The sequence below is a fragment of the Rattus norvegicus genome, chromosome 9 (assembly GCF_036323735.1).
Source record: "Rattus norvegicus strain BN/NHsdMcwi chromosome 9, GRCr8, whole genome shotgun sequence".
Taxonomy (NCBI): domain Eukaryota; kingdom Metazoa; phylum Chordata; class Mammalia; order Rodentia; family Muridae; genus Rattus; species Rattus norvegicus.
Window position 1 is genome coordinate 11385146 of NC_086027.1, and position 27076 is coordinate 11412221.

At 42.2% G+C, this 27076-nt stretch overlaps 1 protein-coding gene across 2 annotated transcripts in view; it reads right to left on the reverse strand.

Annotated features, from left to right (window-relative positions):
• Positions 1–20226, reverse strand: part of LOC134480481 (uncharacterized) — a 38001-nt gene extending 17775 nt beyond the window's left edge. The window contains exons 1-3 of one of the 2 annotated variants that reach the window (XM_063267972.1): positions 19621–20173; positions 4285–4416; positions 3434–3617 (exon numbers count right to left, since the gene is read on the reverse strand). In XM_063267972.1, the coding sequence (XP_063124042.1) occupies positions 3434–3617; positions 4285–4416; positions 19621–19955 (651 nt within the window). In that variant the 5' untranslated portion in view covers positions 19956–20173. Of the gene's footprint in view, positions 1–3433; positions 3618–4284; positions 4417–19620 lie in introns of both variants that reach the window. The other variant, XM_063267973.1, reaches the window with a different exon arrangement.
• Between the last annotated feature and the right edge of the window lie 6850 nt (positions 20227–27076).

Sequence of the window (27076 nt, forward strand, 5' to 3'; positions counted from 1 at the left end):
TTTCATGGGCAAAATTCACATGAACTGTACCAGAACTATACTCTGAGTAGCTCCTTAGCTGCCTGAGGCTGAAATCCACCCAAAAAGGTCATTCACCCAAAAAGGGTATTTATATAGGGAAGGATATTCAAATGGCTTATTCCAGCCTGTGTTCCTACCTGAACATTAATGCTTAATGTAAAGATTCCCCAGGATTCGCTGGAGGCATAAAAACAAATGTTGAGTGGGATATGTACATAGTGGCCAGAGCCTATAGACAGCTCAGTCAGTGATGTGCTGTCCTCCCATAAACCGTCATAGACTCAGGGTTCTTTCCCCATTAACAATCTGGCTTAGCAAGTCCCAAAGGCTGTCTTGTTGCTCAGCAAAGGATCATATGTTGGTGGTGAACTAGACTCTTGTTCTTGTTCACTCTTTCAGACTTTCCCCAAAGTGTGCAGCTTCTTCTAATCGGAGCTGTCTTTACCATAGCCTGAGTGACTTCATGCCCAAAGCTAGAATCATAGGAAATCTCCATAACCAGGATCCAAATCAACAAATTTTCTCCCCGTAATGGGATTGTTCCACAGATAATTGAATAAGTAAGTAACAGCTTGCATGGATTATCTCACACTGAATCAGAATCTATGGAAGGGCTCCACCGTATGGTACACTTTTACTCCTTGGCTGATGGACGTCTGGATAGATTCTCCTTCAAGGTTACTCTGGGACCACTACAACACTGATGCTCCCTAGTTGCAATGGCAATACCTACTCCTTGTTGTGGAATCACTGGGTTAACTAAAACTTCTGTTCCACTTTCTGAACATGGCTTCTCATAGGGCTACCTGTTCTTACACTGTCAGACCCATTTGAAGCTCATCATTTCTCCTGACTCCATTGGCTGAAATTAACTGAGAGAAAATGATGTTGATTGACAGCACTTGCAGAATGCTACACAGATAACATAGGGGAGTGCTTTGGATTATCTGTGCACCTAAAGGGGCTCCTGAAACTGCCCTGTTCTTGCACCACAGCATAGCTATGTGACTTTTTCTGGATGACGATACAATTCCAAGCAACTCAAATTCTCAATGAATAAAATCCAAGCCAAACTCCCAGGGGAAGTTGTAGTGTGCCAAGGTAGCTCGGAAGAAATGGTAGCAAGCAATGTGGAAAGCAACCTTGGAGAAGACACAGTGAGTGACACAACCTTCCAGTGGGCTTTCACAATTCACAAAGAACAGAGAAGCAGAATAAACTCATGGATTTTTCTAGAGAAGCCTTGCCCTTACCTCCCAGTACTCCTTTCCTTTGATGTGCTCCAAAGGATTTCAATGCAGATCAGTAGTTTTGCCCCTAATCACTTGAAAATCTAACTTTACAGGTGTTTTTGTGTCCTCTTTTTGGGGGTTGCATTTCTAAAGGATTTTATTGTCCTGCTTCTACACCATAACAAAAAGGGACCTGCAAGCTCTAGGCCTGTACCATTTGTTACCCCTGTGAAAAACGACACACTTGAACATATTTCCACTCCTCCCCCAGACTTCACAAGATAATTCTGTTTTGAAATTTTTGGAAACAGAATAAATTAGTAATTTAAGCGTCCTTTAGCCGCACAGAGCTAGATGGAGATGCCAAATGACTGGGCAGCTCTATTTCATGTTTCATGGATGTAAAGTGAACGCTTAGAGTACTTTTCTCATGAAACTTGGAAATAGAGGGAAACACACGTTCACTACTGCAAACACACACACACACACACACACACACACATATACCCACACACACACCAAACACACACACACAAACACACACACAGACACACAGACATACACAGATACTCGCATGCACAAATGAAAACTTTGCTCTTATGCAGCACATTTCCTGTTGAGTGAGGAATTAGTGGGAACAATGCTGTGTACAAGTCTCTTAGACTCAAGCAGGCTGTGCTGCCCTGGCCTGTACTCATTTCCACTTCAGGAAACCTTTCTATGCAGATACTTGCTGGTCTGACAAGTAAGTGACATGTTCTGCACAGATAGCCTAAACAACACAACATCAAATCCCCAAGAGAGAGATTTCTAGGAAAAGACTCCATCGAGCTCTATGCTGACTCATCATAGGCCCCTCACTAAAACTACCCTGTTTTCTTCATAGAAGACTTTGGAAGCCTCAGAGAAGACAGTAACTCACGGTCAGTTCCCAGGAACATTTCATCACATTAGAGTTCCTGTGATATTAAAACAACCTCAATGTCAGTCAGAAAAAGGCTAAATAAATAACATACAGTGAATTTTCTGAAATGCAGCACTGTGTACAATATTGAGAGGGAATCTATCCTGAAAGAATGGAGTGCCCATGATATAGTCAGCAAAGCAATGTCAGCAGAGGGATGCACTCTAGGATTCCATGCAAGATCATGCTGAAGCCAATAAGACAAACCAGAATCTTCCCGGGGGATACCTCTGTCCAGGTAAAGTGAAGAAATCTAATCCTTATTTTTAAAATAGCTGAATGGTTTAAGAATGTGTTGAGACAAATAAGAGAGGGGGCTCCACTTGGAACAGGACGAATGATGCAAAGACTGCTGGCCAGCACAAAAAAAGGAAGCTTCATGTTTGTTGAGAGACCTAGGCTTAAAGGACTAAGTTAGATAATGACTGGACAAAACTGCATGTCATGAACTGGCCTCCCCGCATGCTCCCTAAGATGCAGGTCAGCACAGCAATGCACCTTTCTTGGTGAGAATTGGGGGTACATATGGATAACTTTGTTCTTGAAGTCTCAAGTCTCTCATGCCAACCCTCAGCCTTTGAGAAACCTTTTCCACATCCTTGCTCTTCTAACCAGCTTCAGGTTGTAAGGCCCAGTTATGAACTTCCAGGAGCACTCAAATAAGACAGGACTGACATGCTGATACACAGGCTCTGTAGTTACCCAAGATCTATGAAGCATGAAGTCACCATCTTCATATACAGGGACATGAGGGGAGGAAGAACAAAAGCCACCACAAATGACAATGAGAACCATTTCTTTGGCATTTCCACCAGGCTCTCCTCCTTGAAAACTACTTACTTCCTGAGTCTCACACGATCCCTGTAAAGAAAATGGGCTCTGGGCTTTTGCTTCATCCCTCAAAGCCCTGTTCTAGTCTAAACAGGGGCTCCCACATAGCACCCTCCATACATAATGGCATGTAGTGCTGTGCTGTGTGATCAACCTATCTCCCTTAATAAACTACAGATTCTCGAAGAGCAGGAGCATTTGCTTTCCAAACATGCAGTTTCTTGAAAAGGGGCTATCTCCACAGAAAGCCTTGTAAACCATCACATGAATGAACACTTGGATGAGACCTAGGTCAGGACATGGATCAGTATATAGACAGTTACATTGGTTTGTCTATATTTATGGTAAGACCTGAGGACAACCTGACCCTGAGCCCTAACCCTACCTGCTGTTGCGTGGCTCTGGGGTCACAGATGTTCATTCCGGCCTCTTCACAGAACCTCTTTGTCTCCACAGAAGATGCTGGCAGTTCAGTCTGCTCCACCAGCAGTTCTCTCTTCTCATTCAGCAAAATCTGTATATTGTTCTTCAATTGAGCTTGTTCACGTAGGAGCTGGGATTGCCTGATGCTGAACCCCAAACAAAAAATGGTAAACCCAGGCAGCTTCTATTTGCCTGTCACTCCTGCAAGTCCAATAATCCCTTCAAGGGTCCTCATCCTTAGAAATCCCCAGAATAGAGCCACACTATACAAGTTAGCACCAATTAGAGGAGATCAAATCCAGAATCCACATTCCACATGAATCAAAGTACTTCTGAAAATCCTGACACTGAGACAGTTTATATAAATCAAGGAAGAAGAGATGGACCATAAGGGAGCTCGTATGACCATGGTATGGTGAAACAATATTCACGTTTGGGGAAAGCCCCTCTGAAGGGTAGTTGAAGACCCAATAGCTTTGGAATCTTTCCATGTGTTTCTCATGGATCACAGATCTTTAAATCTCCTGTCAGAGTCCTAGAGATTCAGAGTTGATTGATATTCCCATCATGGTGCAAACCTTTTCTATCTAGAGGATCTTTAACGGGGAAAATAACAATTGGAGGGTCTTCTACACCCCTCACATGTAGGACAACTGAGTCCAAGAGCTACAAATCCAAGACTCCTGCCAGGAGGCAGGCTTCTTGTTAAGAGTCAGACACTACAGAACCAGAGCCCTGACTTTGGTTCAATGTCATACAGGACAGGAGCATTCCCTCTCTAGTGCTGTGTTCTCATCTCTGTCAACGACTCACCGGTAGGAACTGTTCACTTGTATGAGCTCCTTGTACCTCTCCATGGCATCACTTATTGAGTTGGTCATCATTTGCATAGCCATCATTCTCATCTCATGTTCGGATTGAAGGACTGGCAATTCGACGTGCAGCCTGGGTTAGGTCATGGCCAAAGGAACAAATAACCATCTGAACTCATGATTTCAGAATTAGGTGAAATGTAAATAAAAAATATATAATAAAAAAGTTCAAATTCAAGGAATAGTGGAAGGGAAGAAAGTGGCAAACTCAAAAACCAGACCAAAGCCCAACAGTGAGACTCAATCCACAGAAAATATTTCTATGTAAATAAGCAAACATTGGTTTTGAAATAAGGACTCCTTGGAATCCTGAGAGATATGGTTCTGCAAAGACTCACTATATAGGAGGGGACAGAGCCTGAGAGCTGCCTGTTTGGGAATAACAACGGTCAAGACCACAGTGACCATTTCTAGGTCACAATAAATCATCCCTGGATAGTTAAAAAAATAAAAAACTAAAGATCAAAGCAGGTGAAACAAATTAGGTGAAATCAGACTGTTCTCTCGATTACTTAAACTCAGTATGTACCACATACTTTCTCCTTCAAAGTATTTGTACTGGTTAAGTTTATTATCCTGGGCACAGGACAACAGAGTCACGGTACCAATTTGAGGGACCTGACCTTCAAGAGCTGGCCAGGTGAGCATGATGGAATTGACTAGTTCAGGACGAAGATTCCTCCAGTCTGTGCCACAGCTTTGGGCCCAAGAGAAAGCTGTGATGACATTTCTCTTGTTTTGAAAGCAGGTATACTCAATCCTTGGTTTCTATCGTTACATGAATTCCCAGAGGGCATAACTAAGTTTGACAGGGAAGAGGATTTATAGCACCTCCTCCCCTTGGGAGAGTCCTGTGTGCCACCAAGGTATACAGAAGGAGCAAAGTGCTCTGTTGATCAGTGTGGGCCTCCACGTACTCATCACTACCATGACCTGCAAAGTGTTGATCAAACAAATCCTCAGACCCATTCAAAGGTCCCAGACATCCTGATCCTGAGTAAAACACCAACAAATACTGCCACATACATACACACCAACCCATATCCAAAAACATTTAGAATGCCAACTACATCCATGGAGGTGCCATAGAATCAGTGTATGATGAAGAAATTCAGAGGAAAAGAGTGATGATGTGCAGGCATTTCATTCACACACACAGTTGCAGCAAGTGTGACAAGGTCCTTCTAGCTGTTGACAGAACCAAGGCTAATCCAATGAGATCAGGGTCAAGTACAAAAAGTTTGACCCTAAACACACAGCACCTAGCTTATCTCACAAGCAAATGCCTGCCAAATCTCCTTAAAATCCAGGATGAGAGGTGAAACTTTCTCGTGCTATGAGTAAATCTTGAGGTAGTAGAGAGAGAGCGCAAGACAGTGAACAGGTTACTGGGCATAATGACTACCTGTGGTCCCACTCATCATAGATATAAAGGTCCAGGATTTGATAAAGTTCATCCCTCTCGAATTGACACTTCTGGATTTCAAATTTGAGTTCCTCCAGTTCCTTTAGACACTCCTCTTGCTGACTGATGACATTTTGGGATGATGCCTTCCTACCAAAACCTGTAGATAGATAAACACAAGTGAATTTGCATATTTGAACCAATGAGCAGAATAGATCATTCTGAATCCGAAAAGGAAGGGTGGAGGAAGGGGAAATCGTAGAGACTGGGTGAATCCCTGAAAGAGCAGAAAAGCTTTCTTAAAGGTTGATTCTTAAGCTATGTCCCTCATCCCAACCTCTAATGCCATACACGTGCCACACTCACTATTACACAACCACCGGCACTGAAACTTATAATCTGACTGAGACATAAACATCTGCGACATTGTTATCTCATATCAGATGTGTAGCAGATAATCCTGGATTTCATAATGACTTCATAATGCTTAGCACCATCAAGCTCTAACCAAGTGTGGTCCAGCCCAAAGTGTCTGAGAACTCAATTCATGACTAGGGGTGCATCCTTCTTTGTTCTCGCCATCAGAGACTTATGTAACCTACAGTAATCTAGAGGATGAAGTGCTTCAACTCCCAACCATGGATGGTCACATTGTTAATCTCACAGTGCCTCCTCCTGCCAATCATTGACACTCACAGTTAAAAAGCTTCAAGAAAAGACACTGAAGTCTTACAACTTTATGGCTTTCTCTCAAATTAAAGATCAGGACCTCCTGAATCTTGGTTTGCCTTTGAGAAATCCCAAGGCTCCTGCTTGTAAGGCCTAGTCTTAGAAGGCACATCTCAAACCTACCTCCTTGAGGATGTTCCCCAACTCTGCCCACGACTCACCAAGCCTTCCCCAGAATGATTTCCTCCTTCCTGTTTCACTAGAGAGGGGGTCAGCTTCTCTCTGACCTGGTGCGGTCTCTCCTTGATCAACACTTTCCTTCCGAAATAGCCTGAGCAGCTGGCGAAACATGCCTGCTTGTGAACCCAAAGGGAACTGAAGTAATATCCCAAAGGCAGTTGGTGTCACCACAACACTGGTGACATCACAGAAGATTCTAGGGATCTCTTAGATACAATAGATTGTCCAGTGAGGGGCTTACTGATGATGTGACTGGAAAGTTCTATGGTCTACCTACTAACCAGCTCTCCCCAAACTGATGAATTTCTGTGGGGACCCTTTCCTCCAGTCTCCCATGTGTCACTGGGAATACCATTTGGCAACCTCTATTTCAAAGCTAGATATGTCTCTCTGCTTCATTAGAAGTCAACAATGCTTTTGCTGGGGAGGGTGGCTTACAACCCTGAATTGGAGAACAGATTTTTCTTAGCACCCAAATCTCTAGGGACCAAGGAGGAGGGAGATTTTTCTTAAAAGTAAATCTACTACTCGAGACCATGCATGTGACATGTATTTCGATTCCTAAGCTTTTCCCTTTTTCTGGAGGGCAACATATTTCTTCTATACCTCTGAGTGTTTAAAACCTGGAAATATTTGCTTACTGTGCAGTCCTAGAAAGCCGACATTGTTTCCATTTACATATCCATGTATTTCACAAAATCAATGGTGTATAATCCTATTTTTTTGCAATAAAAACTCCTTTTACTTGGGAACATAGGGATCAACTACAGGGCATATAAAAAATAATAAATTTCTGTCCATTTTATATATTATGTAGGACCTCCGCCCTTTCTCAAATATAACAAGATAATTAAATTGGACATCAGTGAGCAAATGTCAACCAGGACCATGTGTTACTACATTGTAACTATATAGCCATCACTTCTCCAATATCATTCTTCGTGAATAGACAAGTCTTGGCATGAGAATATTGGGGACTACACCATGATCTTTTACTTGTAGCAAACATAAGAATCAGGAGGATGGGACGGGAGTGGAATGGCCTGAGTTCAGGTTGAACCTCAATTTTAATGGGTCCATACGTTCAGGGGGAGTCTATTTGGCATTGTGATATATGGATTCTGTCTTCTTATCATAGGTGTTATAATAATTCAACATGAATGTGTACTATAATGCCACCCCATCTCAGAGATGTAAGAGTGAAAATCATGTCTGACCTTTCTGGGAAGAACTCTGCCTTTTACTACCATCTGGAGTTATACAACATCACTATACAAAGCTCAGAAGAGAGGGGTGCAGATGTGCGGGCCTTAGAATTTGAAGATCTCTTCTTCTGATTAGGGCACTTGTTTTTCCTATGTAATTTTTCCCTTGCTCTTTTACTAATGGTGGCTGACTTCTTTCCTGGCCTGAGGTAAACTGGAGTCCAATCTTTTGGATTACCGAACCTTCTAATTTTTGAGATGACAGTCCCACCAAGGGTCCTACTGCATACAGAAGGTATGAATAAGTCTCAGGGGCTGGAGTAAGTTAAAAAGGTCTGTGACAACAAAGAACTGATTAAGAAAACAAGAGCCCAGCTGCTCATCAAGATCACAGTTGTATGATAGTAAGAAAATGTGAATAGGGCATCGGGTGAAAAGATAAATTAATTAGGAGGTCATAGGCCTAGAAGGGGTAGCCTTTGCTCTCAGTGGAGCTGCCATTCTTTCTGCCATTCCTCGCCCTCTGCCACAGGACCAGAGACTTCCCCATACAACTGGCTGGCCTTGCCAAAGACCTGGCAGGGCTTCTCCCTGTAGAATAGGACAGTAGAGTCCTTGAGGACTCACCAAGAGGTCTCCTCCACACAGGTTCCTTGTTGTCAAAGGGAAATGTTCCTGCAGAATCCTGCCATGGCAGCAGGAATTTCAACCTGGCTGCTCTTGGTCCAGCTCACTGAGGCCCAGGGGTATCTGGGGAAAGAAGCAGCACGCACTACCTCACGGCTCTCCTTTGTTGGATGCAACTGCTAGGACTGTGATGGGATTTTTGTTTCTTGTGTGTTTATTAGAAATACCTACAAAGCTGATTAAAGTTGCAACATGCCTTCATACCCAGCATGCAGAATGTTTTTACATCATTTTTCTTCCTGTTTTATGTTTGGATTTTGCTTTTTAATCCCCTCAGGAAATTTCCCTGTGCTTAGAATGTTAAGCACATGCTCAGGAGGGATCGATTATTCAAGTTCGGCAAAGCTTTTGTTCTCACCATCACTCCACAGATGATGCCATTACGTACTTTGAAATAAGAAAACAGTTATAGAGAAGTAAATTAACCTGTAAGCTATCACAGAAGAAACACATCATGATTGTGGAATGGCACCCCAGTATTTTGTATTTCCTAAGTTATTTTTATTTTAAACTTTTTTATTGGATTTTTTTGGGTACATTTCATCTTTTTTAAATCCTTAAAGGTATCTTTTATTCCTCTCGTCCCATTTACAAGGTGGAATTTCACCTGTAATTGTTAGTCTAGATAGTTTAGTCAATGGTTAGATATCATCTTGGCCTAGTTTCCTTGGCATAAGCTGAGTTAGAAGCAGACTCAAAGGTTCAGGACCAACAAATAATGAATTCCACTACATCTGGATCCCTAGCCTCACAGCCAGGAAGGGACTGGATTTCCATTCACTATTTAAAAAAAAAGATGCAGTTCATTAACATGTAAAAAATTTCTCAAGTATATTAAAGTGTTTACATGGTCATACAGTTTTTCAAATACCTGGCATTCATCTTTTTCCAAAACCTAAAATATCTTTCTTATTCACATTTTTTTGATTATTTTTTGGTACTAGTATCATTTTTTTAAATTTCAGTTTTTTTAATAGATATATATGTTTTATTCAAACGTTATTCCCTTTCCCAGCTTTTGGTCCATAAGCCCCCCTGCCGTGCCCTCTCCCATATGTATGGTCCCCCAATCCATGCCCCTTAGAAACCCCTTCCCGGACATTTCCCTGCACTCAGGGTCCAACCTTGTTAAGAACAAAGGCTTCCCCTTCCACAGGTGCCCCAACAAGGATATTTTCTCCTACATATGCAGTTGGACCCCTGGGTCAGTCCATGTATATTCTTTTGTTAGTGGTTTATTTGGTTGGCATTGCTGTTTTATGGGGTTGCAAGCCCTTCAGCTCTTTGAATCCTTCCTCTCATTCCCATAAAGGGCGTCTTGTTCTCAGTTCAGTAGTTTACTGCCAGCAATGACCTCTTTATTTGACATGCTCTGGATGTGTCTCTCAGGGGAGATGCATATTCTGTCCCTTTCAGTCAGCACTTTTTAGCTTCATCAATCTTACCTAGTTTTGGTGGCTGTATATATATGGGCCACATGTGGGGCAGACTCTGAATGGCTGTTCCTTCGGTCTCTGCTTTAGATTTGGCCTCCATATCCCCTCCTATGGATATTTTTGTTCCCCATTTTAAGAAGGAGTGGGAACATCTGCACTTTGGTCATCCTTCTTCTTGAGTTTCCTGAGATCTGTAGATTGCATCTTGGGTAATTTGAGGTTTTGGTCAATATCCACTTATCAATGAGTGCATACTGTCAATGAGGGGTGTTGAGTACCTGGAAGAGAATGGGGGACAAGAGACGTGAAGAAGGATGCCAAGACAAGATTCATATCAAGGTGATAATTTTATTTTTCCCCAAGGCTGAATTTGTACCATAAAAAGGGTAACAGAGAGAGGAGAGAAGTAAGAAAATTTACCCACGCCAAGGACACAATATTCGTGTGGTCTGGGAATCGGCTGATGTTGACAGGTTGTCAGAAAACTCACAGGTTTGTAATATCTATTAGTCAGCAGGATGTTGGTTTTTCAGAAAGGTTACAGGTCATCACATTGGGTATCTTAAGGTCACACGTTATCATATGATTATTCATCTTGACCACCACATTTGTATTAGTCTTCTGCAGCTGGCTGGGGATTTTCCATGAACCCAGTCATACTTAATGCTAACCATAATAATAACATCAATAATGGAGGGCTTCAAGGCCATCGCTCCCAAGTGCATACCAAGTGTGTTTTTCTGTGATTGGATTACCTCACTGTGGATGATATTTTTTAGTTCTTTCCATTTGCCTATGAATTGAACGTAGTCATTGTTTTTGATAGCTGAGTGGTACTCCATTGTGTAGATGTACCACATTTTTCGAATAAATTCCTCTGTTGAAGGGCATCTGGGTTCATTCCAGCTTCTGGCTATTATGAATAAGGCTGCTATGAACATAGTGGATCATATGTGTTGTTGTATGTTGGAGCATCTTTTGAGTATATGCCCAGGACAGGTATAGCTGTGTGCTCAGGTAGTTCAATGTCCAATTTTCCAGGAACGTTCAGACTGATTTCCAGAGTTCTTGTACCAGTTTGCAATCCCAGCGACAATGGACGAGTGTTCCTCTTTCTCCACATCCTCGCCACTGTCTGATGTCACCTGATTTTTTGATCTTAGACATCCTGACTGGTGTGAGGTGGATTCTTAGGGTTGTTTTGATTTGCATTTCCCTGATGACTAAGGATATTGAGCATTTCTTTAGGTGCTTTTCAGCTATTCTATATTCCTCAGCTGAGAATGTTTTCTTTAGCTCCGAACCCCATTTATTAACAGGGGTGTTTGGCTCTCTGTACTCTAACTTCTTCTGTTTTGTGTATACTTTGGATATTAGCCCTCCATCCGATGCAGGATTGGTAAAGATTTTTTCCCAATCTCTGGGTTGCCTTTTTGTCCTAATGACACTGTCCTTTGCCTTACAGAAGCTTTTCAGTTTTATGAGGTCCCATTTGTCGATTCTTGATCCTAAAGCATAAGCCATTGGTATTTTGTTCAGGAAATTTTCCTTAGTGCTCATGTCTTCTAGACTCTTCCCTACTTCTTATCCATTACTTTTAGTGTATCTGGTTTGATGTGGAGGTCCTTGATCCACTTGGACTTAAGCTTTGTACAGGGTAATAAGAATGGGTCAACTTGCATTCTTCTACATGTTGACCTCCAGTTGAATCAGCACCATTTGTTAAAAATACTATCTTTCTTCCATTGGATGTTTTACCTCCTTTGTCAAAGATCAAATGACCATAGGTGTGTGGGTTCTTTTCTGTGTCTTCAATTATGTTCCACTGAGCTGCCTGTCTGTATGCCAATACCATACAAACTATTGCTCTGTAATACTGCTTGAGGTCAGAGATGGTGATTCCCCCAGAAGTTCTTTTATTGTTGAGTATAGTTTTGCTATCCTGGGTTTTATGTTAACCAAATGACGGCAAATTGCACTTTCTACCTTTATAAAGAATTATGTAGGAATATTGTTGGTGATGGCATTGAATCTGTAGATTGCCTTTGACAAAATGATCATTTTTTACCATATTCATCCTGCCAATCTATGAGCATGGGAGATCTTTCCATCTTCTGAGACCTTCTTCAATTTCTTCAGAGATTTGAAGTTCTTGTTATACAGATTTTTTACTTGCTTGGTTCAAGTAACAGCAAGTTATTTTATATTATTTGGGACTATTGTGAAGGGTGTCATTTCCCTAATTTCTTTCTCAGCCTGTTTACCCTTTGAGTAGAGGAAGACTACTGAATTGTTTGGGTTAATTTTATACTCGGACAGTTTGCTGAAGTTGTTGATCAGGTTAAGTAGTTCTCTGGTAGAATTTTGGTGTTGCTTAAGTAGACTATCATATCATCTTCAAATATTAGTGTTTTGACTTCATCCCTTCTAATTTTTTCCCTTTGACCTACTTTCATTGTTTGATTGCTATGGCTAGGACGTTAAGTACCATATTGTACTTAAGTAGGGAAAGAGTGGGCAGCCTTGTCTAGTCCCTGATTTTAGTGGGATTCCTTCAATATTCTAAGTTTAGTTTGATGTTAGGTACAGGTTTGATGTATTTTGCATTTTCCTATATTTAGATTCAGGCCTTCAATTCCTGATCTTTCCAGGACTTTATTAATGAAAGGGTAATGAATTTTGTCAAATGATTTCTCAGCATCTAATGAAATGATCATGTGGTTTTGACTTTGTTTATATGATGAATTTCGTTGATGGACGTCCGTATATTAAACCATCCCTGCATCCTTGCCATGAGGCCTACTTGACCATGATGGATGATTGTTTGGATGTGTTCTTGGATTCAGTTTGCAAGAATTTTATTGAGCATTTTTGATCAATATTCATAAATCAAATAGGTCTGGATTTCTCTATCTTTGTTGTATCCTTGTGTGGTTTAGGTATAAGAGTAATTGTGGCTTCATAGAGGGAGTTTGGCAGTGCTCTGTCTGTTTCTATTTTGCGGAATAGTTTGGACAGTATTGGTATGAAGTCTTCTATGAAGGTCTGATAGAATTCTGCACTAAATCCATCTGGTCCTGGGCTCTTTTTGGATGAGAGATGTTTAATAGCAGTTTCTATGTCTTTATGAGTTATGGGGTTGTTTCGATGGTTTATTTGTTCCTGATTTAACTGTGGTACCTTGTATCTGTATAGAAAATTGTCCATTTCCTCCACATTTTCCAGTTTTGTTGAATATATGTTTTTGTAGTAGGATTTGATGATCTTTTTAATTTCTTCAGATTTTGTTGTTATGTCTCCCTTTTATTTCTGATTTTATTAATTTGGATACACTCTCTGTGACCTCTGGTTAATATGGCTAAGCTTTTATGTATCTTGTTGATTTTCTCAAAGAACCAGCTCCTGGGTTTGCTGATTCTTTTGATACTCGGTTTTGTTTCTTCTTATTTGATTTCAGCCCTGTGTTTCATTATTTCCTGCCTTCTACTCCTCTAGGGTTTATTTAATTTTTTCTAGAGCTTTTAGGTGTGCTGTCAAGCTGCTGACATATGCTCTCTCCTGTTTCTTTTTGCAGGCATACAGAGCTATGAGTTTTCCTCTTAGCGCTGCTTTTATGTGTCCCATAAGTTTGGGTATGTTGTATCTTCATTTTCATTAAATTCTAAGAAGTCTTTAATTTCTTTCTTATGTCTCCAATGACCAAGTTGTCATTGCCTTCAACTTCCATGTATATGTGGGCTTTCTGTCTTATTTGTTGTTATTGATCAACAGCCTTAGTCCGTGGTTTTTTGATAGGATGCATGCGATTATTTCTATCTTCCTGTATCTGTTGAGGCCTGTTTTGTGACCGATTATATGGTCAATTTTGGAGAAGGTACAATGGGATGCTGAGAAGAAGGTATATCCTTTGGTTTTAGGGTGGAGTGTTCTATAAATATATGTTAAATCCATTTGTTTCATAACCTGTTAGTCTTTCTGTGTCTCTGTTTAATTTCTGTTTCCCTGATCTGTCCATTGATGAAAGTGGCGTGTTTAAGTCTCCTACTATTATTGTTTGTGGTGTAATGCAAGATTTTTTTGAGCTTTAGAAAGGTTTCTTATTGTTTAGGGACACAACTGCTATATACTTGACAAATATAGCAATCAGCCAGAATAGAAAGCATGTGACTGTTGGCCACATGAGGATGAGTTTCTTTCAAAGATCATCATGATTTTTGGTAAGATCTTCCCTGTAATTGGTGGCATGGCTTCTCACAAACATGGTCCAGTTGTCTAGAATCTCCTCCTTGGTCAGCATCTCATCCTTGTTTTTATCTGACTCATACACCAGATGCTGGGCCTCAGCCTGTGCATGGTCATAGTCCTGAGGGAGGATCCAATGGTGAATCTCATCCTAATCCAGTTTCCCATCCTTGTTCAGATCTGGGAAATCATTGAACTGCTCCCCAGACAAAACCCAGTCGGTCTCAGGGCAATTGTCCTCGTGAGAAAAAGATGTCCACAATGTACTCATACTCGTCCACAAAACCATCCCCGTTCTTGTCGATATTCTCCAGCGTTTCCAGAACTACAATCTCCTTCATATGTTCTAAATCCTCTTAGTGCAGAAAAGCAATGAACCCGTCCTGAGTAGCTGTCAGGTCACCATCAAGGCCTTAAACCTCCTCTCATCTCGTGGAGGCAACTTTTTAAAATTGTGATGATCAGAGCTATCTTGGAATTCAGCAAGGTTTCCCAGGTAGTAGCCATAGGTAGCCTGCTTGTATTCTTCCCAGGAGATTTTTCATCCATGTCCCTATCATAATCCTTCCAGAGTTTAGCCACATTTTGGTTGATGTATCTTTTCTGTACCTGTTTGATCCAAACTTTCAGGTCCTCAGTAGTAACAAGGCCGCCTTCATCACTGTTGATTGGATCAACAATTTTCCCCAGCCTCTCCTGCTCTCGTTCAGGATTAGCTATCAAAGGTCTTGGAGTCCTCCTTGCCCAGGAAGACCTCATGATCTTACAGGAAGCTGTGCTTATTCTCTGGTTGCCACTCGCCCTGCTCTGAATCGGGACAAACCATGTGCTCCTTGCTCATCATGCTCTTGGCATGAGCGCCAGGACCAGTGCCAGCAGCAGCCCATGGAGAGTCCCAGGCTGACACCATGCACCACAGTCTCGATCAATGGGAGGCAGCAGGGAAGTAGGGGCTCAGAGCAGCTTATCCGCTGTCCCTTCCCCAGAGAGGGCTTTTGTTACATTTCGAATGTTATCCATTTTCCTGGTTTCCACAAAACCCCTTATAAAACCCCTCCCCCTTCTACTGTGAGGGTGTTACCACACCCACCCAAACACCCAGGCCTATCTGCCTCCCTGTTCTGGTTTCCTCTACACTGGGGCATCAAGCCTTGACAAGACCAAGGGCTTCTCCTCCCATTTGTGCCCAAGAAGGCCATCCTCTTCTACATATGCAGCTGTAGCCATGGGTCTGTCCATGTGTACTCTTTGGATGGTGGTTTCAGTCCTGGGAACTCTGGGTGTTTCTTAGTGTTGTTCTTATGGGACTGTAAACCCCTTCAGCTCCCTCAATCCTTTCTCTTACTCCTCCATTGGGGACCCTGCTCTCAGCTGAATGGTTGGCTGCAAGTATCTGCCTCTGTATTTGTCATCCTCTTTACCCCACTCTTTTGAGCAGATCACCACAGAGCAACGAAGATGTATTGTCTTGGCCTGATGATGTACAGACAAATAGATGATTTCTTAATTCTTATGATGGTTCCATAAGAATTCCTAAAATTAGATTAGTAATTTTAAGCTCCTTTATAATGGGACAGCTATTATGTTTTCTCTGGTAATCAAAATTGCATTGAGAACTCTTCCTTCTTAAACTTTCACAAGTGAATCGCTTCTGCAATACCAAGCAGGCATCTACAAATTAGAACCCATTCTAAGAGGGTATAAACCAATTAACAAAAGTTCATTAAAAGAGAACTAATGATTTACTATAGGTGCAAGGACTGAACGTAAATAATTGACTGGATTTGCCTATAGGCAATTTCACTTATTCTTTTCTCATAAAAATTACAGCTTTTAACTCTCCATGAACATGCAGAGCCAGTGACAGATGGTGACAGTTTATCCTGATGATTACTCTTCATGGATATGCATGTAAACATTCTCTGTCGTAAACTGATTATCCAACTTATGATTCGAATTCCTGTGCAAACTTGTGGTGAACTTTTCACCCTCTGATGCTGTGTTCAGAAAGATATACAAATGCTGAGGACAAAGAGAGAGAAAGCTTTTTAGACAGAACTGAACTGAATAGAACAGAACTCAAGAAGAACTTAGAAGTAAAGGCATAGCGTTGAGAGTAAGGCATTGAGAGTAAGGAAATTATTGTGTCATAAGAGCAAGAGGAAAGGAGATAAGAAGAAGAGAGCAAGGAGAACTTTTTAAGCCATACATTATGGAGGCAAACTTTTGTCTTTTAGGAAAACTGAAGAACTTAGAAATAAAGGTTAAAATCACTGCTCTTCAGCCTTCAGCCTGGCTCACTGGCTAGCCTCTGCTCTTCAGTCAGGCTCACTGGCTAGCCTCTGCTCTTCAGTCAGGCTCACTGTCTAGCCTCTGCTCTTCAGCCTGGCTCACTGGCTAGCCTCTGCTCTTCAGTCAGGGTCACGGGCTAGCCTCTGCTCTTCAGCCTGGCTCACTGGCTAACCTGTGCTCTTCAGTCAGGCTCACTGGCTAGCCTCTGTTCTTCAGTCAGCCTCACTGGCTACCCTCTGCTCTTCAGTCAGGCTCACTGGCTAGCCTGTGCTCTTCAGTCAGGCTCACTGTCTACCCTGTGCTCTTCAGTCAGGTTCCCTGGCTAGCCTCTGCTCTTCAGTCAGGCTCACTGGCTAGCCTCTGCTCTTCAGTCAGGCTCAATGGCTAGCCTCTGCTCTTCAGCTAGGCTCACTGGCTAGCCTCTGCTCTTCAGCTTGGCTCACTGTCTAGCCTCTGCTCTTCAGTCAGGTTCACTGTCTAGCCTCTGCTATTCAGTTAGGCTCACTGGCTAGACTCTGCTTCTCAGCTGGGCTCACTGGCCTATGGGGCCCTAGCATATCGCTTAACCATCTGCTCATGACTGCCTGACCACACTGACCACCTGACCGGTCGCCCTGACTTCTTAAAGTCATTCTCTAGAAAGAGCACAAGAAACCAAAGAGAAACACCACAGCAAACTCTTCCCATGGGCTCCTCTTTAACCTTAAGTGCTTTCATTATTTCTTTAAAAGAGTGAAATATAATTTCGGCTATTCATATGGCCAAGAGAGCTGTGCAGTAGTCATTGCTTTAGGGAATTTGGTGGTAAATCAAAAGATTCCTTTATTCTATTACGATGTTATCTGTATGTTGTAAGATGTATGTTTAGAAAACACAACACCAAATTCCTAAAATCTAGATGTTTTAAGACATCAGCTCATGGAGAAACATAACTGCTTCCTATCTAGACTGGGCTTTTTTGCTATACTGCAGGTACAATCAATTTTCCACACTACTTCCATGATTTTCAAGAATGATTAAGACAAAAATAAGTTGAACATAATGGCCAGAAAGGGGGTTCTGTCAAGTTGTCTTATGTGGGACAAGATACCAAGCTATGACTGATAAACCTAAAACCACCTGTTCCCAAAACTAAGAGAACTTACAGAAAATACATACTTTCTTATCATTCCTCCTCCTCAATGATCAGTGATTTAATGAGCACCTACTACGATCTTAGCACTGTGCATCTAAGTGTGTAATGGTGATTAAAAAACTTAATAAAAAGCCTCATTAAGGAATAAAGAAAAATGAAACATAACTTTGAAACTCAGAATTCAATATAAGCAAAACCACCACCATTTCTTCAACTGGTGATTTCTGAAAACTTCATCATTTTTTCCATGGGCTTCTATAGTAATGATACTGAGTCTTGATTTGGTAAATCACGAAAAGCAAGTCACACTTCTTTCTTGGCTCCCACAACTGTCAAAGGGAACAACACTGTTGCTGTCCATTGTGCTTCCCTATCAATCCTGCTATGGATGGTAATGAATTCCAGTCTTTTCAATGTGAAAACAGGCCACCACTTGAGGGCAAAGGTTATTAAAATTACCCAAACCGGTATATTCTCTAAAATTTTCACATAGCATTTTACTGATATCACAATGTAAATTCACCACAAATATTTAACCAATGAAAATATTGAATAGCTCTGCAAATAGGAGCGATAATCATATATACTTGAAAACAACTATTATGGAAACAAAGGACGTACTAGGAGAAAAGATACATCACTAAAAGCTACACAAGCAGCAAAAAAGACACTACATTTCTTGGTTTAAAAGTTAGATGATACACTTGATCTTTAAAGACAGGCAATGTACTTGATCTTTAATCCCTTCAACTGTGCCCTGTCCACATAGAAACTGCAGTAGATGACAATCTTTTGTAAGATTTATTTATTTATATGTGAGACAATGCAGCTGTCTTCAGACACACCAGAAGAGGGCATCAGTACTCCTTACAGATGGTTGTGAGCCACCATGTGGTTGCTGGCATTTGAACTTAGGACCTCTGGAAGAACACTTGGTGTTCTTACCCACTGAGCCATCTCTCCAGCCCTCACAATGGCCTCTTACACAGCATCACAGTGGTCTATTTCACTAGATGGCTCCACGGTGATAACAGAGAAACTTTCACAGTTCCTGAGCACTTCTGAGTTCAAACACCACCAGTGCCCACTCTGTGCTGTTGGCACATTCTGACCTTCTCCTAAGGGTTGTCAGCCACAAAAGGGACGGGTTAGCACCAGACAGCATTCACTGCCCTATCCTAAAAACCCCCTCGATTCTGAAAAAGCCACATTCCATGCTTGCTCCATATTTGAGGAAGCCAAATGTTGATCCGGCTCAAGGCTCTTCTTTTCTTAGCTCATCAACTTTCTTTTTCCACTTCTTGTCACAAGAAGTATTTTTTTTTATGCTGCAACTACACTGCAATGTGTGAAGAAAACCAACATCAACTCTGGGTGTCACCTCTTGAAATTTAAAATTCACAAAACAATTCATGGCTTTCTAATCAGCACCATGGAAAATAAACAAAAACAAGCAAAACCATTCCAAAGGAACTTGCTGATCTGGAGGCCTGCTCATAGCAGGTAGGAAAGAATTAAATTATGCAGAACTGTAATCTCTCAGAGCTTTGGAGGCTAAAAAAGAGGAAATCTCTGTTTATGTTCCCTTTCTCCGAGTAATTGAAGGAGGGTATTTTACATCCTCCAAATACAATCTCTTGCAAGGGGCAACCAATTTCAAAGTAGATCAGAAGAAATCTATTAAATAATACATTCATTGCCTGAGGTTTTAAGAAAATATTTTCCCACGATCCCAGTCCTTTAACAGCACACTCCAGATTACCTCTCTGCAATTACTCTTTCCCAATGCCATGGGCTTTCCAATCCCTACTTCAGCTCTCCATACATCCCTGAACCCTCCCTTCCCCTACCCAATGGGCTCACTTTGCATTGCCTCCTTCTGCCACTGCTTTCCCAGGACAGGGGGAAGGGGGGCGGGGGGGCAGGGCCAGAACCAGCCAAGGAGGGACACGGGTCTCCTACCTACCTTGATTCTGCTGCTCTGGCGGTGCAGCCCGCCCTGCTTGCTGCTTGCTGTCCCTGGGGACCAGACCGAGGTCCAGCTAGGGGTCCGGGCAAGCGCCAGGCCTCGAGGTCCCCTGGCAGGGCTGGCCTGGGCTTCTTCCCTGGACACTGCGAGGCTGCAGTCTCTGTTGGAAACCCAGCCACTGTCATAGCGCGCCTGCCCCAGGCGGAGCTGACCCCCAAAGCCGCTAAGGTCCCTGTCCCTGGTCTCTTATTCTGCTTTTTCTTTTTTTCTTTCTCTTTTTGTTCGCGACCTGGCGCCTGCGAAGAGCTCGTCTCCAGGAAGGAGGACATCATCGTGCAGGCAGAATCACCTCTGGGCCCTGCCGGGGTCTGAGAGGGAGAGAGAGGAGTCAGCTTGGGCCGCGGCGCCCCGGCTGCCAGCGCCTGCGGAAGGAAAACTCGCCCAGGCACACGCGCTGCTGCGGGCGCCAAATATAACGCGCGCGCCCCGCCCCCTCAGGCCCCGCGCTCTCCCACGAGCTCCGCGTGCCCTGAGGCCCGGCTCGGGCGCGGTCGAACGGCGGGGTGGGAAGGACACGTGTGCCCACTCCGTGGGGCAGACAACAGGGCGAGGCGCGACACCGGGAGGCTTGTGGTGCGGAGCTCCGGGCTCCGTACAGGCGGGTCAGTCCCCTCTCAGGGCTCTGAGGAGGCACAGGGCGGCTTCTGCGGCCCCCAGGCCCAGCGTGACCTAACTGTGGCCATAGCCTCCGGAGCTTCCAGCTGCCCAGGCTCGAGGCTTGGGCAGGGTGATTGTGGTTGCCACTCTCCTAGGCCAGCTCAGCAGGGCACAAGCCACCACCTGCTGTCCTCACCTGAAGGCATCCTGATGGGGCTGAGAGCCCACATCCAGCAGGCGAGCCTCAGGGCACGGGGCCATGGTCTTGGCTCTGCACCTTGTTGCCAGCCCCTCACACATATGGCAGCATCACACATATGGCTTCTTCTACCAACCGCCACTAATCACCATTTGGACATTCCATCACAGTGTTCTCAAGAAGAAAGATTGTAAACAAACACGAAAAGAATGAAATTTAAAATCTTTTTTATCAGGTTGGAGAGATGGCTTGGTGGTTAAGAGCGCTGCTTCTCCAGTGCTCCCAAGTTCAATTCCCAGCAACTACATGGTGACCAACAACTATCTGTAGTGGGATCCAATGCCCTCTTCTGTCTGAAGTTCTCTTCTGACATGCAGGCACACTCCCAAACAGAGTGCTCATGTACATAAATAAATAAATCTTTAAAAATAAAACCTTCTAATCAGTTAATGTATCTACATCTAGAAGCTAGAAAAGGGTCACAGCAATGTTAAAAATAATTCAGAAATGGTAAAGGGATGTACGAGAGTCACAAAATTCACTGGGCAAGATGGTGTATGCCTGGAATCCCAAAACTCACAAGGCTGAGGTAGGTGGATTGCCTTGAGTTCAAGGCTAGACTAAAGTGTGAGACCTTGTATTAGAAAACAAAACAATTGGGGAGGGGATGGAGAGAGAGACAGAGAGACAGAGAAAGACGGAGAGGGAGACAGAGACAGAGAGCCAGCGCCAGAGAGAGACAGAGACAGAGACAGAGACAGAGACAGAGAGAGAGAGAGAGAGAGAGAGAGAGAGAGAGAGACCTCGACATCATTTCTTGCACTGATGACAAGCTACTGAAGAATGTGAATGTCTCCTACCAAACACTGAGATAATGCCAATGATAGAATGGGTTTCTTATTAAGATATCATAAAATGTAGATGGAAAAGTAAAGGAATGTATAATAAATAAAAGAGAAATCCTAAATTTGGAAAGCCTAAATTTAGAAGACTGTATAAGTTTAAGTCATAGGGGAGGGGATGAGATGATGTGGGGGAGAGAATAATCAGAATAAATTATATATGTGTATGAAAATGTTAACTAAGAGCAACCAATGAAAAGAGAAGAGCAGGTTTATTTTACGATGAAATTGAGTTCCCATATGACACTATATAACATTTTGGATTATATGAATTATCTGCAATAAAAAAATCAATTGTTATTAAAGATGTGGTTGTGTTCATATTAATTTCAAGTGTTTTAAATTCTTTTTTTATTTGCTTATTTATTGATTGATTTTTTTTAAGATAGGGTTTTTCTATGTAGACCAGGTTGATTCAAAAAAGAGATCCACCTGCCTATGCCTCCAAAGAGTTAGGATCAAAAGTGTATACACACACATGAAATTTACATTCTTAAAGTGATAAAAAATTACAGCTATCAACTTGGTACAATTATTGAACAGTGATCAAGTGAATAGAAATATCAGAAACACATGTAAGGCATTAGGTTACTGTTGTTAAAAGGATCTTGAGCAGCATATATAATTCAAATCATCCAGGAGATACATTGTGAAAAAAAATGAAACTGGATAAAGATGATTTAAATTTTTTAATCTATTAAAAATTTTAAAGTGCATTCGATATGAAAGCTCTAAGTGATATACTTCACAGTTTTGCTTATATACCATCTTCAATTTTATGTGCATTCTGCAAATATTGTCCATGTTTATTCAGGCTCTTATTATTTCCCCATGAGTGATAACATTCACGGAAATCATATTGAGCAAACTGTATATGTTGACGTATAATAGAATTGTATTCTACACAGTATAGCATAGAAATATGTATACATAACTTCCCATATGTATGTATATACATATGTAGATGGCTCAAGAAAATGAGTATCACTTTATCATTGTGGTATTATTTTCATCAAAATCCTGAGAACATTGAAATGGCATCAAATAGTGACCAGATCGGCAAAAAAATCCACAAAATAAAACTCTTATAAAGAATCTAACGATACTAGCAAAAGATGCAAAAATATTAAAGTCTCAATGAAATAAAAAGCCCAGATGAAATATTGTATAATATTTTCTCAAATCTAGGATAATGTATTTTTGTAAAACTATCAATAAAAGGCCTGAATTTTGAAGAAATCAAAAGTAGTACAGTATAATTATGCAGTGGTCAATATTGATGCATACCATTTTACATAACTGCATAAACTGTCTTTCTTTTGTTCCGTGCTCTACCGTCGAACTCAGATAGATTCATGGGGAACCATTACATTGTAGACTTAAACTGGATTAATTTGGGGGTGAGTAAGTCATATTTTGGTAAAGTTGCTTTAAAAATAAACTGTTGGATATTAGTACAGCAAATAATTCTCCCTGAAGGAAAAACCAGACACCAAGAACCTAGACCACTGCTATCCAGGAGAAATTTCTAGATGATAGAAATATTCTATATCTGCTGTGTTTCTGGCTATGGATTCTGGCTGGCTGTTTGCCTCCTGGTTTGCCTGCTGTGACTAAAGAGGCAGATTTTAGTTCTAAGTTCAGTTCATCTCAAATAGCCATGTGTGACCAGTGGGTGCCATTTGAACAGTGTAGCCACAGAAAACTGAAGCAGTGTAACCAAAGACTCACCTAGGAGTCAGTTGACCTCCTAGAAGGTGACTTGGGAAAATGTTGGCAATGATAGCCTCTTGGGGAGCTCACCTTCACCAAAAGCAAACTGTGAATCCTTACTCTTCTGCAATAGTCAGAACGCAACTGGTCTCACACCCACCCCAACCCTCACCAAAGACACTTGAGAGGGAGCTGAACCCACTGTGTGCTTTAGATTTCAGTGTAGAAAGCACTTCCTTCAAAGTGGAGCAGACTGAGATTGCCAAGTCCTTTGCGTGGCTCCAGGGACTTGGGCCTGACATGGGTGAGGAGGAAATGAAGAATGACATTGGACACACATACATGGGGAAGGCTGGGTCCGTGGGCTGGAGAAAATGCAGCATCCCAGAAGCTCAGCATGTTCATTATATAGAGCTGGCCAGAAAGCAGGGCTGTTGCACAGGAAAGCAAGGAGGTGGGCATTACATGCAGATAAAAAAGGATGGGAGGACTATGCATATGTAACTGACAAGGGGCAGATTTAGCTAATCTCAGTAGGAGCTGTCTCTGCAGGGAGCAGTCTTCAGGATGTAAATATCAAAATGGGGCCAGGGAGAAAGGTAGAGTAGACTTTTTCTGCACACACTATCAATGCCATCCTGAGAAGGCGTTGTCATGTCTCTGAGCCTCAAGGGGCATGGGGGCCTTTGCCTTTTCCCCATGGATAAATGGCTTTGGGTCCAAGGCATGGTCATATCATGTTTACAGCACACATGCACTTAGGGCTGTATTTCCTCAGGTCTTCCTCTGCTCCCACAGTGAGATCTCAAAAGAAAAACAGAAACCAAACAAACAAAAAATGTGCTTAGTAAACTGGTTAATTCCCTAAACTGTACTGATCCAGTGTCCTAAGTCTAGGACTTCCTCCAAGGCTACAGAAAATCCTGTGGACCTAAAATAAGCAAAAAACAAACAAACAAACAAAAAGAAAACCAAAAACACAAAAACAAAAACAAAAAACAAACAAAGACCCTTGCCCCCCCCAAAAATGAATGGGAGAAAAAATTATTAAGGTTTTCATAAAAATTGTTTAAGAAAAACACACGGATATTTACTTAATAGAATTAGTGTGCTGAGACGTGAGGCCCACTGACATCATGCAGCATTTGGAAGTCTCAGACAACTTAACAGAAGAGGACTCCTAAATATTCTTTGTGACCACTCTCCACATACTACTCACAGCTTAATACTAACCTTCATAATTGAGTTGGGGACAGTATTCCCCATAGCAGATAATTGAAGCATTAGTGCACACAGACACAGACACAGACACACACACACTCATACACACACTCACACACACACAAAACACACACACTCACACGCATACACACACACTCACACATGCATACACACTCACAAGCATACACACACAGACACACAGACACTCACACACGCAAGTACACACACATACACACACACTCACACATACACATAAAACACACACAAAACACATACAAAACACATACACTCAGGAGCACACACAAGAGAAATGTATATTCTATGAAGTTTCTTGGCATATTTTTATTTGTAAGTCTCAATGCTGGAGTATTCTTGGTTTTGCTTAAAGGGGGGAAAAGTGTGGCTTCTTTTTCCCCATTTTGAAATGACAGATATCTCTGTGTTAAACATACTCTGATGGCTGTCCAGGCTGCCTCGGCCTATTTGACAGCATCCAGGTCACCTTGGTCAGGACAGTGGTTGCTCTTCTTCTTGGTAACTGGTTTGCATCACAAGAGTTTTTCACATCCTTACCAATATTAGAAGTTTGGTGACACAAGCAGCTTGACAAACAGTAAAATTATTGTGGTTTTGCCTTTCTGGAGGACATTAAAATTTACATGTTTTGCATATGGCTTTTTTTTCTTAGCATTTAGTCCTGCTTTAGCACTGTTCAAATGTGGCCATGCAGTCAGCATCCCTTTGCTCCCGGCTCTCAGCACCCCATTCCTGTCACTGATCTGATGCATACTTGGTCCCAGCGATGGACAGCAGAGGGATTTGACACACAGCATCCACTCTGCTCCACTGCTTTGCTTTTTGTACATTCTTTACAATGGCTATTTCTTGATTTATTATTCCTACGAACATGACTTTTCTTGACATTTTGAGATAGGATCTTATTATGCAGCCCAGGCTGGCCTTGATTTCCCAATTCTCTGGCCTTAGTCTTCCACCATTCCCTGATTCTCAGTTTGTTACTAGAGGTAGTTGTATGGCCCCATTTCCAAATCAAATGTTCTTCTGGCTTTATTACTTTGCCCTTTCCACAGACTTTTATTAATTATGCAAAGTAGATGGTGTTTAATGTTTAAATACTAGATATATTGACTCATCAGTCCCAAAGACAACTCTGTGAATTAAACACTCCTTATCATCCTCACTCTGCAGATAAGGGAATTGAGTCACACAAAGGTAAAATAACTTCTCCACGGTTGAACATCCAATAGGTGTGAGAGCCAAGCTTTGAGTCCAACTACCAAGTAGATTGGCCTATAATGGGCTGGCCAGTGGTGCTGTATATTCAAATGCTAAATTCTGTACCCTAAGGTCTGGTTGCTTCAAACAAGGAGACCCTCATGTATACCAGATTTTTTTTTTTTGCGTCCTAAGTTATCCCTAATTGGTTAATAAAATCCCTACAACATGGGCTTGGAAGAAGAGAGGGGACAGAGCAAAGTTGCCCTGGGCTTGGGGACTCAGGCAGGGTCCACAAGGAGAGGGAAAAGACATGGAGGAGAAGGAAGGAGACACCACCCTATAGGGTAGATGGATCGTGTGTGTATTACCATGAGGGCCAGTCTGTTAGAACAGGAGTGGCCCAGGCAGAGCATGGCAAGCAATACCTCAGGGTTATGGACAGGGAAGCAGAAAAAATAGCACAGAGGGTTGATGTCTGCCCAGTTCTAGTACTTTAAAGCTTATTACAAATCTAAAAGTTTTGTGTCTTTTATTTGGGAACTAAATGATCTACGGTCAGGTAGAAACCCCCTTATAATATTTACTGTAGCAACGGCCACTCAATTATTGTGGTATTTTAAATATAACACACATTGAATTTTACAATTCATATGCAAGGCTTTGTATATTTCCAATGTGACTGTACACCTGAGGTCATGTGTAGGTATAGAGACATAACATGGCAGAAATACCTAGAACATTTTAAGGTCACCCCACCGACCAAATGAAAGCCACAGGCTATACAGACTATGATGGATGAGGAGAAGGCATAGTGCTCTCTGGAGTCCCCTTCCCTAGTCTTGGGATAAGACTACCAGTAAGTCAAGACCATATTCCTCTTTCATTTCTCAAGGAGCCAGGGGTAGACCCAGATATATGATTTATTGCCTGCAGGGTTTTTTTTTCTGCAAGCCCTGCCCTGTTTGAGGACTTGTCAAGGGTAAGCACTGTCAGAGGAAGGCCAGCATATGACTTCGGTATAACTCTGCTCTGACAGCATGTAGCACAATCCTATCAAGTACTGGAAGCCTTGCTGGAAAGATTAATCAACCTCTAGGATCAAAAGGAAGCAACCTGAGGAGCACATGGCTGTAAATCAAGTCTGAAACCATAGCCCATTATGGAAGTTCATCCTTGGATCTTATGTCACACAGCGTTAGCATCCAAAAGAAACACAAAATTGAAATGGCAAGGTGACGGGTAATGACCCCATGGCAAGGATATCTAAGTCATGTGGAAAGATCCCAGTGCAAAGACATGTAGCAAAGATACTGAAAGAGTGTACCCCAAAACGGGGAGCCCCGTCTCTTGCTCTAATCGCGGGCTGGGGTGCCCCCAGGAATCACGAGTAGCCATTCTTGATGTAACAGCAAGAGGTAGCTTTTATTAAGGAGATCCCGGGTCTAAGCGGGATCCCGGGTCGATACGTATCTCACACAGGAGATAGAGGAATCAACCCCGAGCCTCCAACCTGGGGGGTTTA